Source organism: Bufo bufo, chromosome 1 (genome assembly GCF_905171765.1).
Source record: "Bufo bufo chromosome 1, aBufBuf1.1, whole genome shotgun sequence".
Classification (NCBI taxonomy): domain Eukaryota; kingdom Metazoa; phylum Chordata; class Amphibia; order Anura; family Bufonidae; genus Bufo; species Bufo bufo.
Genome location: NC_053389.1, coordinates 138,940,737 through 138,959,902, shown reverse-complemented (window position 1 = coordinate 138,959,902; position 19,166 = coordinate 138,940,737). Strand labels below are relative to the sequence as shown.

Here is a 19,166-nt window from a genome sequence, read left to right as displayed (position 1 = left end):
CAAGGGAGGAGCTGGTTAATGACATGAAGAGAGCTGGGACCACAGTTTCAAAGGTCACTGTCAGTAGAACACTACGCCGTCATGGTTTCAAATCATGCATTGCACGGAAGGTTCCCCTGCTCAAGTCATCACATGTCCAGGCCCGTCTGAAGTTTGCCAATGACCATCTGGATGATCCAGAGTAGGCAGGGGAGAAAGTCATGTGGTCAGATGAGACCAAAGTAGAACTTTTTGGTCTAAACTTCACTCGTCGTGTTTGGAGGAAAAAGAAGGATGAGTTGCATCCCAAGAACACTATCCCTACTGTGAAGCATGGGGCTGGTAACATAATGCTTTGGGGGTGCTTTTCTGTGAAGGGGACAGGACAACCGCACTGTATTAAGGAGAGGATGAATGGGGCCATTTATTGTGAGATTTTGAGCAACAACTTCCTTCCCTCAGTCAGAGCATTGAAGATGGATCGTGGCTGGGTCTTCCAAGATGACAATGACCCGAAGCACACAGCCAGGATAACCAAGGAGTAGCTCCGTAAGAAGCATATCAAGGTTCAGGAGTGGCCTAGCCAGTCTCCAGACCTAAATCCAATAGAACATCTTTGGAGGGAGCTGAAATTCTGTGTTGCTCAGCGACAGCCCCGAAACCTGACAGATCTAGAGGAGATCTGTGTGGAGGAGTGGGCCAAAATCCCTGTTGCAGTGTGTGCAAACCTGGTCAAGAACTACAGAAAACGTTTGACCTCTGTAATTGCAAACAAAGGCTTCTGTACCAAATATTAACACAGATTTTCTCAGGTGTTCAAATACTTATGTTCAGCAGTGCAAGACAAATAAATTCTTTAAAAATCATACAATGTGATTTCCTGATTTTTTTTAAAATAAATTCTGTCTCTCAGAGTGGGAATGCACCTACAATGTGAATTTAAGACCCCTGGATTATGATAAAAACATCAGTGATATTCTATATACACACACATCTTATCTAATAAGGATTTATGTCCCATTAATATGATGTGCATTCATATGATGATCAGTCCATACACATTGTTGTCTCCAATAAAGATGATGTTGATGTTTTGTGGCCACAATGGAATATTATGTACACAATTACAGTGCTGTCTAAGCAATTATTAATTATAGACTTCATTTGTATTGTGGATTATGTGAAACATAATATTCCATTGTGGCCACAAAACATCAACATCATCTTTATTGGAGACAACAATGTGTATGGACTGATCATCATATGAATGTACATCATATTAATGGGACATAAATCCTTATTATATAAGATATCTGTATACTTCTTGCTATAGTGGAATACCACTGATGTTTTTATACTATTCTGTTTTATACTATTACATTTCTTTGTATTTTTTATTAAATCTTTTGATACCTTATCACCTTGAGAGCGAACCTGATTTTCTTCTCTGTAGATAGGTCATCAATACCTAATGCTTTATTCACACGTCAGTGTTTTGGGCAGTTATTTCCATCAGTGATTATGAGCCAAAACCAGGATTGGAGCCTCCACAGACATAAGGTATAAGGGAAAGATCTGCACCTGGTCATAAAGTATAAGGAAAAGATCTTCACCTGCACCTGGTTTTGGCTCAAAATCACTGATGGAAATGACTGACCAAAACACTGACTGTGTGAATAAGGGCTTGTTCACACGACCGTGCCGTGTTTTGCGGTCGGCAAAACACTGATGCCGCCCGTGTGCCTTCCGCAATTTGCGGAACAGAACGGACGGCCCTTTATAGGAATGCCTATTCTTCCCCGCAAAACGGACAAGATTAGGACATGACTCATAATTTTTGCGGGGCCACGGAACGGAGCAACGGATGCGGACAGCACACGGAGTGCTATCCGCATCTTTTGCGGCCCCATTGAAGTGAAAGGGTCCGCACCCAAGCTGCAAAAAATGCGGCTCGGATGCGGGACCAAACCACGGTCGTGTGAATATAAATGGCCGTCCGTTCCGATCCGAGGATTGCGAAAGGCACACGGGCTGCATCCGTGTTTTGCGGATCAAAACAGGTAACCTGCTATTACCTTTACCAGCTCATTTTCACAAGTTTGAACATTTGATTTCTCAATTGAGATTCCAGGTATTAGAAAAGGTGAAAAGACACAGGAGGGGTGGTGATATCAAAAATCAATTACTACGTAGGGAAGCTTATTGGATTCATACTCTGGGCACACTGCAGCCCAGAGGACTGAATAGGGAGTATGAAATCATCCACTTGGTATAATATCACGTTGCAGTATGATTTATGTCAATCGTCTCTTCTTTTCCAGACAGCAAATAAAAGATGACTCGTTGCAATTGAGTGGTATCAGTATTAATGTTTAAATAGGCATTTACATGTTTTGTTCTTATGTGTAACATTGATATACAATGTGATAGCTTGCTGCATTCTCAAGTGCTGCATTTATAAGTGCATTGGAGATATTCAGGAGACTAACTTAGACTAACTTAGAGCTTTTCCACTGTAGCAGAACTTCAGCTGTGTTTCTGGTGGATACTCAGACACTGTGCTTCAAGACAGCAGAACTTCAGCTGTGTTTCTGGTAGATACTCAGACACTGTGCTTCAAGACAGGTAAGGAATTTGTTAGACAGGGTCTTGCTATTGTCTGATTGCAAATGAGCATAGGTGATTAAGGTGTTAAATTTGTTGTTGGGGGAGGAGCTTTTGTGGGAGTGTGTGTATATATATAGTATAAGCTTGCCTAATTATAGCTTGCTGCATTCTCAAGTGCTGCATTTATAAGTGCATTGGAGATACTCAGGAGGTAACCTGGAGGTGGATACAATCTCAAAAAGTAAGAATTGTTTGTTTAAAATCTTTCCCTTCTTTAAAATGGCAGACCTGGTTCAGTTCAGGAATTGTTGTGCTTTTAGTTCAGGTTCCACTCTTCGGAGGTTTGGATACTGTCTGATCTGTAGACAGCTCTCCATAATGCAGCAGGAAATTTCATTTTTGAAATCTGAGATTTGTAAATTAACTGTTAAACAAACTCAGGCTGGGAACGTTGCAATGCCACTGCCACAGAGGCCCCCTAGAAATGGAAGATGGGTTACTGCAGGTTCTAGTAGACTGAGAGTTGTGGATAGAAGACATGTCCCACAGTCTGCGGCTCTCCATAATTCATTTGCAGCACTTTCAGAGCGCAAGAGCAACATGGAGGTAAGCTCAGGCACAGTGGGTGAGGAACAATAATCTCCTATGCCTAAAGTATGCAAGACTGTAGCCAAAGGAAAAAAGGAGAAGGTGAGGACTGATAGTAAACAGCTGTTGGTGGGCGATTCTATCATAAGAGGTGTGAAGTTTGAGGAAAATGGTTTTGTGAGATGTCTCCCTGGTGCTACCGCTAGCAGGGATAGACGACGTATCCTTAATATTGTTAGGCAAGCAAAGCAGGAAAGGGAGGTGGATGTTATTGTCCATCTTGGGACAAATGATCTGGCTTGCAATGAGATTTCAAAGGTGAAGGAAGCTTTTCACACACTTGGAAATGATATACGGGAGGTGGCATCAACTGTTTCATTCTCTGCAGTTTTGCCTGTGCATAACCTTCAGCATGACAGGAAGATGCGCATTAAGGAATTCAATGTATGGCTTGGTGAATTGTGTCTGAACCAAGGGTTTGGCTTTGTGTCTCATGTTAGCTCTCGTTGGAATGGAAAAGAACTGTACAAGAAAGATGGTTTGCATCTTTCTCTCAAGGGAACAAATGTCCTCAGTGAACAGTTCAAAGTATTTGCTAAGGCGCATTTAAACTAGGAAAGGGGGGCAAAAGAGTGATAATCCAGCAGTCCGACTGCCCCCCGTAACAATGCCAGAAGATGCCAGTAGCACATAGGTTAAGAAATGACAAGCTCAGAGTCTTGTCTACAAATGCTCGCAGTTTAGGGAATAAGATCAATGAACTTGAGTCTATAATGGCAAATGAGAATATAGATTTAGTGGCTGTTACTGAGACATGGTTCAATGGGAGTAATCAATGGGATATAACAATACCAGGGTTCTCTCTATATAGGAAAGACAGAGAAGACAAGAAAGGGGGAGGGTTGGCCCAGTATGTGAAAGATAGCATAAAATCTAATTTAATACAAGTTAGCGAGACCAATTTAGAGTCAGTTTGGGTTACCTTTCAGCTTGATAATCATAAGGTAACTCGTGTAGGTGTGATATATAGACCACCTAACCAAGTCAAAGAATTAGATGATCTACTAGTTGAGGAAATAGCTAAAATGACATTGAAAGAGGAAGTTATCATTATGGGAGACTATAATCTTCCTGATGTAAACTGGAAAATCAAAATAGCTAGTTCGGCCAGGAGTACAGATATTCTAAATTCCCTACTGGGATTATCTCTACAGCAAGTAGTTGAGGAGCCAACCCGGAAGCAGGCCATTTTAGATTTAGTATTCACAAATGGGAATTTGGTATCTGATATTACTGTAGGGGAAAGCTTGGGATCTAGTGATCACCAGTAAGTGTGGTTTACTATAAGTACAGTGACTGAGTCACACCACACAAAAACAAAAGTTTTATATTTTAGAAAAACTGACTTTTCTAAAATTAGATTAGTGGTATACGAGTCCCTATCAGATTGGAATAGTTTCAATGGAGTCCAGGAGAAATGGGACTACTTAAAAGTGGCACTATTGAAGGCAACAGATAATTGCATTAGGCTTGTCAGTAAAAGCAAAAAAGGAATAGACCACTGTGGTACTCAGCAGAAGTGGCCAAAATCATTAAAAACAAAAAGATAGCATTTAGTAATTATAAAAAAACAAAAACAAACGAGGATGACAGGCAAATTTATAAGATTAGGATTATCAATGGCTGAGGGACAGACAACAGAGGGTTGTAGTCAATGGAGTATATTCAGACCATGGTCTTGTTACCAGTGGGGTACCTCAGGGATCTGTTCTGGGACCCATATTGTTTAATATCTTTATCAGCGAAATTGCAGAAGGCCTCGATGGTAAGGTGTGTCTTTTTACTGATGACATAAATATTTGTAACAGGGTTGATGTTCCTGGAGGGATACACCAAATGGAAAAGTATTTAGGAAAACTAGAGGAATGGTCAAAAATCTGGGAACTAAAATTTAATGTTGATAAGTGCAAGATAATGCACCTGGGGCGTAAAAACCAAAGAGCAGAATATAACATCAGTGATACAGTCCTAAGCTAAGTATCTGAGGAAAGGGATTTAGGGGTCATTATTTCAGAAGACTTAAAGGTAGGCAGTAGGGCTGCACAATAAATCGAAAAAATAATCGAATCGCGATAATGCCGCGATTATATATGAAGGGGCCCCGCGCACATAACTGGCTTTGTGTGTAAAGTATTTTACTAGTGTGTGAAACAATCTCTCTCTTATTGATAACAGGTCCAGCCTCTGTACTCACTGTCACTATGAACGTACTGCAGCGAGCTGGCCGGCCGGTCACTTAGTAAGGCTCCTGCTTCCTGAAGTGGGAGGAGCGTTACTAAGTGACGTCAGTCACGCGCCGGCCGGCCAGCTCGCTGCAGTGCATTCATAGGAACAGTGAGTACAGAGGCTGGCCATGTTATCAATAGGAGAGAGCTTTTTTTACACACTAGTAAAATACTTTACACACAAAGCCAGTTATGTGCACAGTTTAGGACACATAGGGCCATGAGGGGGACCAGCATAAGATGTTATATGTCTTATGCTGCCCCCCCTCATGGCCCTATGTGTCATAGCACACATCCCCTATAACAGCGTCCTCCACAGATCCCCATAACAGCATCCTCCACAGATCCCCCATAACAGCGTCCTCCACGGATCCCCCATAACAGCGTCCTCCACAGATCCTCCACATAACAGCGTCCTCCACAGATCCCCCACATAACAGCGTCCTCCACAGATCCCCCATAACAGCGTCCTCCACAGATCCCCCATAACAGCGTCCTCCACAGATTCCCCATAACAGCGTCCTCCACAGATCCCCCATAACAGCGTCCTCCACAGATCCCCCATAACAGCGTCCTCCACAGATCCCCCATAACAGCGTCCTCCACAGATCCCCTATAACAGCGTCCTCCACAGATCCCCCACATAACAGCGTCCTCCACAGATCCCCCACATAACAGCGTCCTCCACAGATCCCCCACATAACAGCGTCCTCCACAGATCCCCCACATAACAGCGTCCTCCACAGATCCCCCACATAACAGCATCCTCCACAGATCCCCCACAACACAGCGTCATCCACAGATCCCCCACAACACAGCGTCATCCACAGATCCCCCACAACACAGCGTCATCCACAGATCCCCCACAACACAGCGTCATCCACAGATCCCCCACAACACAGCGTCATCCACAGATCCCCCACAACTCAGCGTCATCCACAGATCCCCCACAACACAGCGTCATCCACAGATCCCCCACAACACAGCGTCATCCACAGATCCCCCACAACACAGCGTCATCCACAGATCCCCCGCAACACAGCGTCATCCACAGATCCCCTATAACTATGTCATACCCAGGCGCGTCAGCGGCTCATATGGGAAAATCTAAGCAAATAGACCTCTAGCACAATTCCCTTAAAATATCGCATCGCATATCATTATCGCAATTTTTAGGGCCCTAATTGCAATCGCACAAAATTCCCATATCGTGCAGCCCTAGTAGGCAGACAATGTCATAAAGCAGCAGGAAATGCTATCAGAATGCTTGGGTGTATAGGGAGAGGCATTACCAGTAGAAAGAGGGAGGTGCTCATGCCGCTCTACAGAGCACTAGTGAGACCTCATTTGGAGTATTGTGCTCAGTACTGGAGACCATATCTCCAGAAGGATATCGATACTTTGGAGAGAGTTCAGAGAAGAGCTACTAAACTATTCCATGGATTGCAGGATAAAACTTACCAGGAAAGATTAAAGGACCTTAACATGTATAGCTTGGAAGGAAGACGAGACAGAGGGGATATGATAGAAACTTTTAAATACATAAAGGGAATCAACAAGGTAAAAGGGGAGAGAATATTTAAAAGAAGAAAAACTGCAACAAGAGGAAATAGTTTTAAATTAGAAGGGCAAAGGTTTAAAAGTAATATCAGGAAGTATTACTTTACTGAGAGAGTAGTGGATGCATGGAATAGCCTTCCTGCAGAAGTGGTAGCTGCAAATACAGTGAAGGAGTTTAAACATGCATGGGATAGGCATCAGGCCATCCTTCATATAAGATAGGGCCAGGGGCTATTCATAGTATTCAGTATATTGGGCAGACTAGATGGGCCAAATGGTTCTTATCTGCCGACACATTCTATGTTTCTATGTGATGTCATTTGAGTACTGATTGACATGCGTAAAATTACCACCCCCTTCTTGGGCGTCTGACGTCACCACGCGTGGCGGGGCAATTTGTGATTTAAGTTTGAAAATTTGTATACCAATGCAAGCTGATGAAGGCTGGACGGGCCGAAACGTGTCCATTATTGATTTATTTATGAAATAAAAAGCAGATGAACTGAAAATAACAAGCGCTCGCTAATCAAAGTGCAGAGGGCGCAGCAGTTGCAGAGAGAGCACAGAGCCTCTAGGAGTAATGGTAATAATGGCAACACCCCCATTGCTCCTAGAGGCTCATTTCCATATATTAAAGCTTGATTTTTCTCAGCAATGCGGGCACATATGAACATGGGGGCAACACAGATGCCTACAGGTGCCAAGTGCACATGCAACAGGTACAAATCTGCTGACAGATGCCCTTTAAATGCTTTGGCATGGTGCAAAACAGGAGTGTGGATGCAGGTGCAATAGTAATGGAGTCAGTGACCAGGCCACTAGTAGTATATAATTAAGTCTTTCTTTACTAAAGTGCAGAATAGGAGTAGTAGTACACCCAACAATATTAATATTAAGCCACTGAACAACCCCTTTAATATGTAGTGCTGCGTTGGCCTCATGTGTGAACAGGTATAATGAATTAGTGTCACAACCAGACAGCTGAGAAGCTCTGACAGAAGCCTTTCAGAACCTCCTCCTTGAGTTTTCTTTGTTTTGGTTTTCAGTTCCTCATCTCGTTAGTCTCTCTCAGCTGTCATGTAGTTGGACTGATTGCATCCCTTTAAATTCCTCCCCATAATGCATTAGTGTGCAGCTTATACAACTTCCTGGAGTGTGTGTATGCTGTTCCTATTTCCCAGTCTTCTACAAGATAAGTGCTGTACATTCATTTGTGATTTTCTGTTTGCTGGATCCCAGATGACCCTGACTCCCTCCGTGTCTAGTGTAGGGAGCCGGTGGTCGTGTCCCCTCACTATTGTAGGGTGTTCTTTTTTGTCCCTTGCTGAGTTTGCTTTAAATAACCGTCGTCAGGAGTCCTCTGATAAGTCACCATTTTTTGGTGCATATGGGTTTCATCCGCAGTTTGGGACTTTCTCGGGAGAGGGGTCTTCTGGTTTACCTGATGAGGACAGATTCTCCTCGTCTTTGTCATCTATTTGGCAAAAGATTCAGGATAATCTAAAGAGCATGAGTGAGAGATATAAGCGTGTGGCAGATAAGAGACGTGTGCCTGGTCCGGACCTGAATGTTGGTGATCTGGTGTGGTTGTCTACCAAGAATATCAAATTGAAGGTTCCCTCCTGGAAGTTGGGTCCTAGGTTTTTTGGGCCTTACAAGATCCTGTCTGTCATCAATCCTGTTGCCTACCGTCTTGATCTTCCTCAGACTTGGAAGATCCATAATGTTTTTCATAAGTCCTTATTGAAACCTTATGTTCAACCCATTGTACCCTCGCCTTTGCCTCCTCCTCCGATTATGGTTGATGGGAATCTTGAATTTCAGGTCTCTAGGATTGTGGATTCTCGTCTTGTCCGCGGTTCTCTCCAGTACCTCGTTCATTGGGAGGGTTATGGTCCTGAGGAGAGGATGTGGGTCCCAGTGATGGACATTAAGGCCACTCGTCTCATCAGGGCTTTCCATAGGTCCCATCCTGAGAAGGTGGGCTCTGAGTGTCCGGAGTCCACTCGTAGAGGGAGGGGTACTGTCACAACCAGACAGCTGAGAAGCTCTGACAGAAGCCTTTCAGAACCTCCTCGACTTTTCTTTGTTTTGGTTTTCAGTTCCTCATCTCGTTAGACTCTCTCAACAGTCATGTAGTTGGTCTGATTGCATCCCTTTAAATTCCTCCCCATAATGCATTAGTGTGCGGCTTATACAACATCCTGGAGTGTGTGTATGCTGTTCCTATTTCCCAGTCTTCTACAAGATAAGTGCTGTACATTCATTTGTGATTTTCTGTTTGCTGGATCCCAGATGACCCTGACTCCCTCCGTGTCTAGTGTAGGGAGCCGGTGGTCGTGTCCCCTCACTATTGTAGGATGTTCAGGTATTATATAGTCGAGGTTCGAGGATATGCGATCATCCACCTTTGGGGTGTTCGCATAGGCTGAGCAGTCAGGGAGAGTGCCAGGTCTCATGCAGGGGTCTCCCTTTTGTTCCTTAGTTTTGGATCCAGTGAGTCATAGATTCTTTTGCATTGTCTTGTTTCCTGTACACCTTCCGTGACATTTAGCTCTTATGGAGAAGTAAATAACCACAGAGGAAAAATCCATTCCTTCCACCTATTTTACTGCTGCCCCTCATCCGTGAAACCCTATGCAGGAGCACAGTTTGCCCTGGTTTTTCTTACTGGTTTGCTATGTAATACTAATTGCAAACAATGGTTTCTGGCACCGTCAGTAAGAGAAAATGCTTGTTCTGATGGAAAACTTCCCCACCTGTCAGACCTCTATTAGATATTCCTCTCTAATGATAGTCGCCATTACTGCAGTGTGTAATGGGTATCACTAGAGAAGTGCTCCACAGGTTTTATACTAAAGATCCAGTATGGACAGGAGGACAGTGTAACATGGAGATTTTTCTTGTCTGTGTGACTAATCTGAAGGTGTGATGTGGACACTGGTAAACATCGGAGTCACGGCCTCAATAAAACGGACTAATTCCGTGCAGAGGAATTATCCATGGTGAGCAATTATCTTCTCACTACTTATCTGAAAAAAGACCCCACTTTTGTGACCTGAGAGCAAGTATGCGCTAACTGATGGGGGGACTGATAACATGCACAGTCCATGTTAGGTTTCTCCCAAGTCTGTATTGGAGGATCCATAAGGAGCTTCTGTTGCAGACTCTGTCAAAATACAGGACAAGAGCGTAGCGAGCAATATCTTCTTGTCCGGTAAAATGCTGGGTTTTGTCATGAAAACCAGTTCCCATTATAATCATTGTGGACTGTCAGGTGGCATTCATTTACATCAATTGATGGAGACGGTGCGCCCATTATTTTAATGGTTCTCCTTCTATATTGGATGGTTTTGTGAATTTTGTAATTTATTTAGTGTCATTAAAGGGATTCTGTCACCAGGATTTCACTTACTGAGCTGTTAACATCACCACATCAGTCTCCGTGATTTATATTACAATATACAAAATATATGCAAATTACCTAAATAAGGAGCCCAAGGGGCTGTCCCTCTGTCCGGTGGAGCCCAGCCGCACCCCTTCTCCTTGAGCCCAGCACCGCCCCACTGCTAATTTATTCACTCCTCATCGCCGACCTCATATGCCTGGTGTGCCGTAATCTCGCGCATGTGCTGTGGATAGACCTGTCAGCGCGGTGTCCTGTCATCGGCCTCACCGAACACATTGCGCATGCGCTGACTGGTTTTTCCAGGGCGCATGCGCGAGATTACGGCGCACCAGGCATATGAGGTTGGCGATGAGGAGTGAATAAATTAGCAGTGGGGCGGAGCTGGGCTCAAGGAGAAGGGGTTCCACCGGACAGAGGGACAGCCCCTTGGGCTCCTTATTTAGGTAATTTGCATATTAATAAAAGCGATGTTATAGACAAATTACAAGACACAGGGCAGTAATATTAGTATATTGTAATAAAAATCGTGAAGACTGATGTGGTGATGTTAACAGAAATCCTGGTGACAGAATCCCTTTAAATTTTCTGCAACTACAAGAAAATTTCGACTAGAACCTTCAGAATCACAGGTGCATAGCCATGAAGCAAACATAATTACAAAAAGAAAGCGGCTGCACACCATTATACATACATATGTGTATGTATAATGGTGTGTAGTCATTTTCTTTTTTATAATTACATTTTCTGCAGTTACTAAAAAACTCAAAAAAAATTATTTCTGCTTTCATAAATAAAAAACTTTACAATGTACTGGTATATATAGAGATGTAACTGTAGATACCAGTACGTTGTACACAGGAATGCATTATACATGGGAAGAACACTATTCATACTACTGAGGTTTTTAGTCAGAGAAAATCCTCCTGTTACTAGCATTAGGCTCTGTGGTTCAATGCTTAGAGTGTCTACCTTTAATACAGAAGGCCCGGGGTTAAAGAGCTGACAGAGACAGTTTAAGAGTAGAGACGGAATAAGTTAAATATACAGAGATAAGGTATCCCCAAACGTATTGACAGTGATTGGGGATTCCACCACCCTTCATTGTCATAGCACTGACTCCATATGTGGACACAGCCACATATGGAGTCGGCTAGTACTGAGCAAGGTGAGCTTCGAATGTTATATCCAAGGTCGCTTCATTTATAACTTCGGTTTAATACTGTACGGAGATCCCAGGGGCGGACTGGGAACTTAAAGTGGCCCTGGAAAAAAAAACTAAACCTGGCCCCAGATACCACAGTGCAGCACACAATATTACCTCAGCAGAAGCAGATACCACAGTGCAGCACAAAATACTGCCTAAATTAATTAATGCTAAGAGCAAAAGATCTTTGTGTACCTGGCTTTTGGCCAAGAGGAGGGTTTTGGGGGGCCTCTTGGCATCGGCCCACCGGGAAATTTGCTCAATCCGCCCCTGGGAGATCCGTCTCAGTACAGTCTTAGAATGTATGGGCTCCAATGAGCCAAAGTAAGTTATTCACGAAGTCGCACGTGAACCGAAGCTGAGTTCGGTTTCAAGTTTTATAGTGAATGTCCCAATATTCTTTTTTTTTATCAAATAACTGTAAATATGCTTTACATAAGACCCACCCCTGAGGTGCTTCTTCATGTGTTCTGATCCTCCCAGAGAATTCTCATCCCTACAAGAGATTGTAAAACCAAACTATTGATTTTCCCCATTGTTTAAACTAGTCTTCATGGATCACAATTTACCAGAGTAGTAGACACAAGTCCCTGTGAGGAGATGCACATATTTCTTGAATACAGTCTTAAATTATATATACGAATACAGACAAATGCAAATAACCATGTCCCATCTTCATGCCCATTTGATACAATCAAATTGAAATGTAAATTAAAGAAGGCAAAAAAATATAATTGTTTATCAAGTTGACTCCTCTATCGGGAATATAATCTGCCAGTTTTCCACTGATTTACTAACGGAAGCGCTAAAAACAATTTACACTACAAAAGTTTAACCCTTACTCGCTATGTAAGTGTGCACAGTGCTGAGTGATAGTCAAATAAATCAGATTAACCTTTAGTTCTGCAATTGGTATTGATCATATGGCTGCATAATTTATCATTGTACATACATTTAGAAATATACAGTATATACCATAAATTCCTATAATCTGGCATGCTCTGGAAAATGTATAAAAATATAAAATGTATATTTCACCATGTGTATGTTTGGCCAAATTTAAGGGTACATCATAATTTTTTTCTGCGTTTTAAGCATGATCATGACCCATCTGGGGGGGGGGGGGGGGGGGGGCTGGATTCAGCTTCAGGAGCCATCATGCCAGATATCATGTATCGGACTAGTCTGCTGGCACCTACCATATTGACAGCGAGGTCCCTGGAAGCCTGCAGGACATAGACAGCGCTGGGAAGATCCTTCAACGCAGTTTCCTCCATTGAAACAGACTCCGGAATTGCAGGCCGCTGAAAAAATAAAATAACATTTTTGTTCTTAAAGGGAATGTGTCGCTGATTTTTTTTCTGCCATTTAAAACCAGATTTAGACACACATCCTTTATTTCTAATCTGTTTTTATTTTCTAATTGTATATTTTTTTATTCTGTTTCATGACCATGATTGTGGAGGTGGCCATCTTGCCTGAGCTGTTCTTAACAGCATTTAGAGATATGCTTTACAGCAGCCCCATGGGCCATAGACACAATAGTCAGGAGGCGACCTCATTGACTTCTACTGGAGAGTTTCTACTGGAGAGTTTTAAATTTAACATCACCAAAACTTCTTTAAAAATATGTTTAACATAAAAACATGATTTAAATAATAGTTCATTTTCTGATGACACCTTCCCTTTAAAACGCAATATGATCACATAATCTGAATAAACAGAGACTGAATAACTTGACAATAGTGAATACTTTTCACTGCACCTTTACGATACAGATTTAAAGGGATTTTCCTGGACTCCTATACTGATGACCGATCCTCAGAATAAGTCAATATCTGACTCGGGCAGGTCCGAATCCAGCTGTTTGAAGAGACAGAGTGTGATCACTGTGGCCTCGCACCTAGGATTAGGTGGTTCTACAAATAGAACAGAGATTTCATAGACAATTGTATGGAGATCTCATCATTATTGCTATGTTGTCCTGCAGGTGCAGAAAATATCAAATTTTTAGGAGGCTGTGTAGACTCCATGGTAAGTAGCCCATCCTACACTGTACCTAACAAATCCACTCCATCATCTACACTGTACCTAACAAATCCTCTCCATCATCTAGCTGTCAACGCAGTGCCCGGGAGACAGATTGCAGAATCTCTGAGTCTGTCTAATCCCCAGAATGTATCCTCTTGTATTAAGACAATGGAGGCTGTGTTCTGCTCCATTTACAAGTTCCAAGAATTACCATTGGACGCTTTCATTATTCTATTTTATTTTTGCATTCTAAACAATGGCCACTAATATAAAACCTTCCCCCCTCATACCAAAAAAGCCTCCATAGATGGTGGTGGGGAAAGACTGACCTAATACCAAGTGTCAGCTGGAGTGGACGAAAACCACCATCACTGGAGCAGTGGAAACACCTTCTGTAATAACCTGGCAGTTGGATGGGTTTATCTGAGTGTGGTGGATGCAAGAAGGAGTCTTCCAGACGAAATTCTAAAGTATGATGAATAAGGAATGGTGCCTGGCTGCTCTTCCCACTTTGGACCCTTTAATTCCAGTGAATTGACTAGTTAAGTGTTTTGCAAAAGTTCAGTGCCAAACAATGTCACACGGTCCTCATTTTGTGCACATGGGCATGCTGAAACAAGAAAGATTCCCCCCCAAACCATAGCCTCGAAGTTGGCAGCCCACATTTCTCTAGAGAATCATCGTATACTGTAGAATTAAGATTTCCATAACTGAAACTACAGGTCCAAAAGTTCCTTTTTCACCTAACTTTACAATTGCCAACTTGGGCAGGAAAAGTTTCCTAGCATCTAGCCCACTAAGATCTACCCATCAAGCTGCCAGGACACTGCTATAGAGAACATGTATACCATTCTCCAATGGTGGTGGCTTTACCTCATTTAGCTGGCATTTGGCATCGGCAGCTTAGTCACATGTAGCTGCTCTACCAGAGAAACTCAATATCGGAATCATTGTCAAACAGCTCTGGTGCTGAAGAAGCTCCAGAGGTAATTAGGCATCCTATAATAATCATTCCAAGTTGCAACCAAGGATGGAACATTGTTAAAGGGGTTGTCCGCTTTTTAATATTGATGACATATATTTAGGATAGGTCATCAATATCAGATCCAACTCCCAACACCCCCGCTGATCTGATGCCTTCTCTGCTCTGTTTACCCGCTCACTGCAGCAATTGCAGTGGTGAGCAGGTGTAATTATAAAGTATGGCGTCCCCATTCACTTCTACGGAATGATTCTGCCTGTTCAAGTAAATACTACAGAGCTGTCCCATAGAAGTAAATAGGACAGAGTAGAGAAGGCAACGCTCTTCAAGAGCTGATCGGCGGGGGTGCCGGGAGTTGGATCCCCACCGATCTGATATTGATGACCTATCCTGAGGATAGGTCACCAATAGTAAAAAGCGGACAACTCCTTAAGTTAGACTTTGGTCCTGTCCTGTCTTCAGACCTTGTGAGGTCACCATATTGCTGCTGAGCTATTCTAGCAACAAAACCGACATACTGACTTTTTGGAAAGGTGCCACCTCATGGCATTTTAAAGTCAAGAGCTGGAAAATTACTTGAACCTGTAAAGCCAGTATGAGGTTCCCCCCTGCGAACTGTTCCCCCATATGAATGGCAGGTACAGGTGCTACTAAAGCATCTCTACAATGTGAGGAATCCTGCAAGCAGCACCCCATATTGAAGCTTTCAAGACCCATATACTGTGACATGAAGGCTAGTAATGCACAAAATAGATACCCTAAGGACAAATTCAACTCTGCTACATCTGTAGGTCTCCAAATTTGCTGGGGTTTTGTAATCCATATCTATACACTAAACTATAAAGACATAGGGTAGAGATTTTAGAAACTGTTGGGATGTCTGGGACCACAAAAAGCTGTGAAACCAACGGGTGTATCTATGGGGGGCTGGTTGGATATTTGTCAAGGAGCTAGGGCGATAGACAATAAGTATCTTTGTCTTGATCAAGGTTGTTATACTGCAGTAAGGGTACTTTCACACTAGCGTTAAAGTTTTCCTGTATTGAGTTCCGTTCTAGGGGCTCAATACCGGAAAAAAAACCTTCATTTTTATCCTAATGCATTCTGAATGGAGAGCAATCCGTTCAGTATGCATCAGGATGTCTTCAGTTCAGTCACTTTTATGGTATTTGGCCAGAGAAAATACCACAGCATGCTGCGGCATTTTCTCCGGCCAAAATTCCAGAACACTTGCCGGAATTTCGGATTAGGCATTAATTGCCATTGAAATGTATTAGTGCCGGATCCGGCATTAAAACGGACGCATTGACAGATCCGGTCTACCATGTGCAGGCCTTCAAAAGTGTGGAAAAAAAAATATACCGGATACGTTTTTCCGGATGACACCAGAGAGACGGATCTGGTATTTCAATGCATTTTTCAAACGGATCCGCATCTGGAAACAAATGGTTTTCCGTTTGCACATGTTTTCCGGATCCGGCAGGCAGTTCCGGCAACGGAACTGCCTGCCGGTTCCTCTAACGCAAGTCTGAAAGTACCCTAAACTGAATTTTTGCCTTGGTTCAAGGAAAGCTTAACTAGGACTCTGATATGAACCCCTGACAAAAAAACTAGGAGGCCCCAGTTTATATTCTCCCACCAAGTAAGCCCTGTTTTAACTAAGGTGTGTAATAAACTGCAGCCCCTGATCTTGTCTCAGGCGGCTCGGATATAGAACATGCCTTCTGCGTGGACTATTTCTATACCTGATGCAGCCCATCACTTGGGGTAATTTAACAAATGGATGCACAAATTAAATTGCAGATGTCTGGCATCTTTCTGATCCTGTGCACCTCTCGCATTCATAAAGAAGCTGAGCTCTGCGATTTAATATCAGCGGCTGCCTAACGACAAGATAACAGAAAGAGTGAAAAATATCAATTCAGAACACTAAGGGGAAAATGCATTTATTGCAAGCTATAATTTGGAACTCTGAATTCATCTCAATGTCTGGAAAAAAAAGGACAGTCACAGCATATCAATCAGAAAAGGTGGAGGCATGGAAGCAAAGAACAAGTCCTCCCTAGTCCTGACCCTCACTGAACAGGTGGTCACACTCATGGAATTGGAATCAAAATAGTTATTGTGGGGGCAACGATTTTTCTGGACACCTATTAGGGTACGGCCACACAATCAAGTTTCTTGATATAGTTTTGGAAACCAAACTCAGGAGTGGACCGTAAAATGAGAGAAAGTATAAAGGACACATACTACTGCTGATCTTTTTTTACACTTGTTTTCTTAAACATATTAAGCAGCGTATGGAGCTGCTCTTTTTTCCCCCTGGTTTGGACTTTCGAAACTGCATTAGGAACCGTGACCCTGTGGACGTATATAGTCAGTCTGAAATGGCTGATAACATAGAACAATAATGTTAAAGGGGATATGCCACCAATGTCAGATAGGTATGAGTTCCACCTCTGGGACCCACTCCTATCTCCAAAATGTGGCCCCCAGAGGTGGGATCTGCACCTACGGTATCTGAAACTGATGGCATGTCTGAGATGGGAATACTCGTTTAATATTGGTGCATAAAAAAACTGTCCAATGAAACCACATAAAAACCTGTTAATTATAATTCTCTTCAATGCTTATTTTGGCACATCTTCTTGGCTACATCTTCTTGTGGCTACATTGTTATGAAATTATTTCAACATTCTTATCTCAGGCTTTCTTTGTCTGAGGTTCAGGGCCTCACTTATTGGTTGTATTTTGCTCCTAAGGAAATGCCATCCTTTTTGGTCCACCTGCCATCAGATATGTCCTTGGCTATGTCTCGTTGGGTACTTCCGTGATTACATTAGCGTATGAAGTTATGTTTCTGATTCCAGTCTATCTTCTGACTTCTCCTTTGGTCCAACTGGCTCTTGCTCCAGTCCCTGAACACTTCCTTGGCTACGTTTCTGGGTTTTCCTACTTCTGTGGTTAATCTCTAGGCTATGCTCCCAGACCAGAACAGAGATTTGGGGGGAACTTGTGCTTCCTTAGATTCTGCTCTATAGTTTAGCTTGCAGCAATCTAGTCTAAGCATAGAGACTCCACCACTTGTATTGAACCACAAGTAGAGACAAAGTAGACATTAGGTTTGGTGTTCATTTAAAAAAAACACCATACTTGTAGTTGAATCCGTTCTATCTGTTAGAACAGCAAGAATATCAAAAGGTTGATCTCATCTCTGCGACCAGAATCCCATTAAGAGTTTAGCATAACTTGGGCTTGCAGGAGTCACTTACATGAAGAAACTTTTTCCATAAAACAATAAATCATACTTTTTACGTTATCTACCAAATTGTTTTGCCTCTTCAGATATTATATTTGCAATTCCCCGTCCAGTAGACACAATATCACTATAATGGGATTTTCAAATTTGATAAATACTTTTTAGCCTTTGGCCGCAATTTCACAGGCAGTACTCGCCTTGTCTTTAAACATTCTACAGATGTTCGCTTGCCACATGGAGAAATGATGTTGACTGTCTGAACTTCAGAAGCATTAAGTCTCCAGACACTGTATCAGCAGCAGCACTTTTCAAGCGCTTCATATAATAGATCACGGACATGAGGGTCCATACGACAGCGAAATCTATGGAAGTTGGACGTCTAGGAATTATATCATGTCTAATTGTCAAGTCTTGTGAATGGCCACAAAATATTCAGCTCCTGATACATAACTACAGTGTGCTTTATGTCCACAGCTCCTGGGCCCCATATCACAAACTCTCGACCGGGCTCTACTATAACTTCACTTATAGTACAGCTGGTCAGTTGGCATAGTAGCTCAGTGGTTAGCATTGGTGCCTTGTGGTGCTGCGGTCCTAAGTTCAAATCCAATCAAGGACAACATCTGCATGGAGTTTGTGTGGGTTTCATTCCAAATACATACTGATAGGGCATATAGACAGTGAGCTCCACCTGGGACAGCAAGTGATGACAATGTATGTCAGGCATTGCGGTATACATTAGGGCTATATAAGTAAGGGCTCAATGTCCTATTTTGTTGCACAACTAAATAGATTTGCCATTCATGACTCTTGATAAGTTGTTTGATAACCCTGATGTGGGCTATAATGGTGGCCCTATTGGTTGTCACCCAGTTTTCTCTGAAATTAATGGACACTGGTGCTGTCACTAAGTTTTACTTGAGTCCTGAAAAGCTACCCGTAGAAGCTGGTGAACCATTTTTTCAGTGGTGTCACCATTAAGGTATTGATTGATGACAGAAGGAATGGTGTTCCCGGACTTTCTTCTTGCAGTTAGAAGAGGTAATTGTTTCTGACCTGAAGTTAGATGTTGAGATGCTAGAAGCACTACTCCGCAGTGCCTGTAGGTGAAATCTGAGGTTCCTCTTTAATAAATTAGGTAAGAATCTTTGGTGTGTGTGTGTATTTGTGTGTGGCATGCTGTGAGACCTGCATTGAGACCGGGCAGTGGTCTAGGCCTAAGCAACCACAGAGGAGCATGCTGTGAACTGTGTAAAAGAGAG

General features: G+C 42.7%; 1 protein-coding gene across 2 annotated transcripts in view; it reads right to left on the bottom strand.

Annotated features, from left to right (window-relative positions):
• The window catches only part of MEGF6 (multiple EGF like domains 6), a 454,527-nt gene that overhangs the window by 323,098 nt on the left and 112,263 nt on the right, over positions 1–19,166 (bottom strand). For both annotated transcript variants that reach the window (XM_040429988.1, XM_040429983.1), the window contains exon 4: positions 12,832–12,936. In XM_040429988.1, the coding sequence (XP_040285922.1) occupies positions 12,832–12,936 (105 nt within the window). The remainder of the gene's footprint in view (positions 1–12,831; positions 12,937–19,166) is intronic.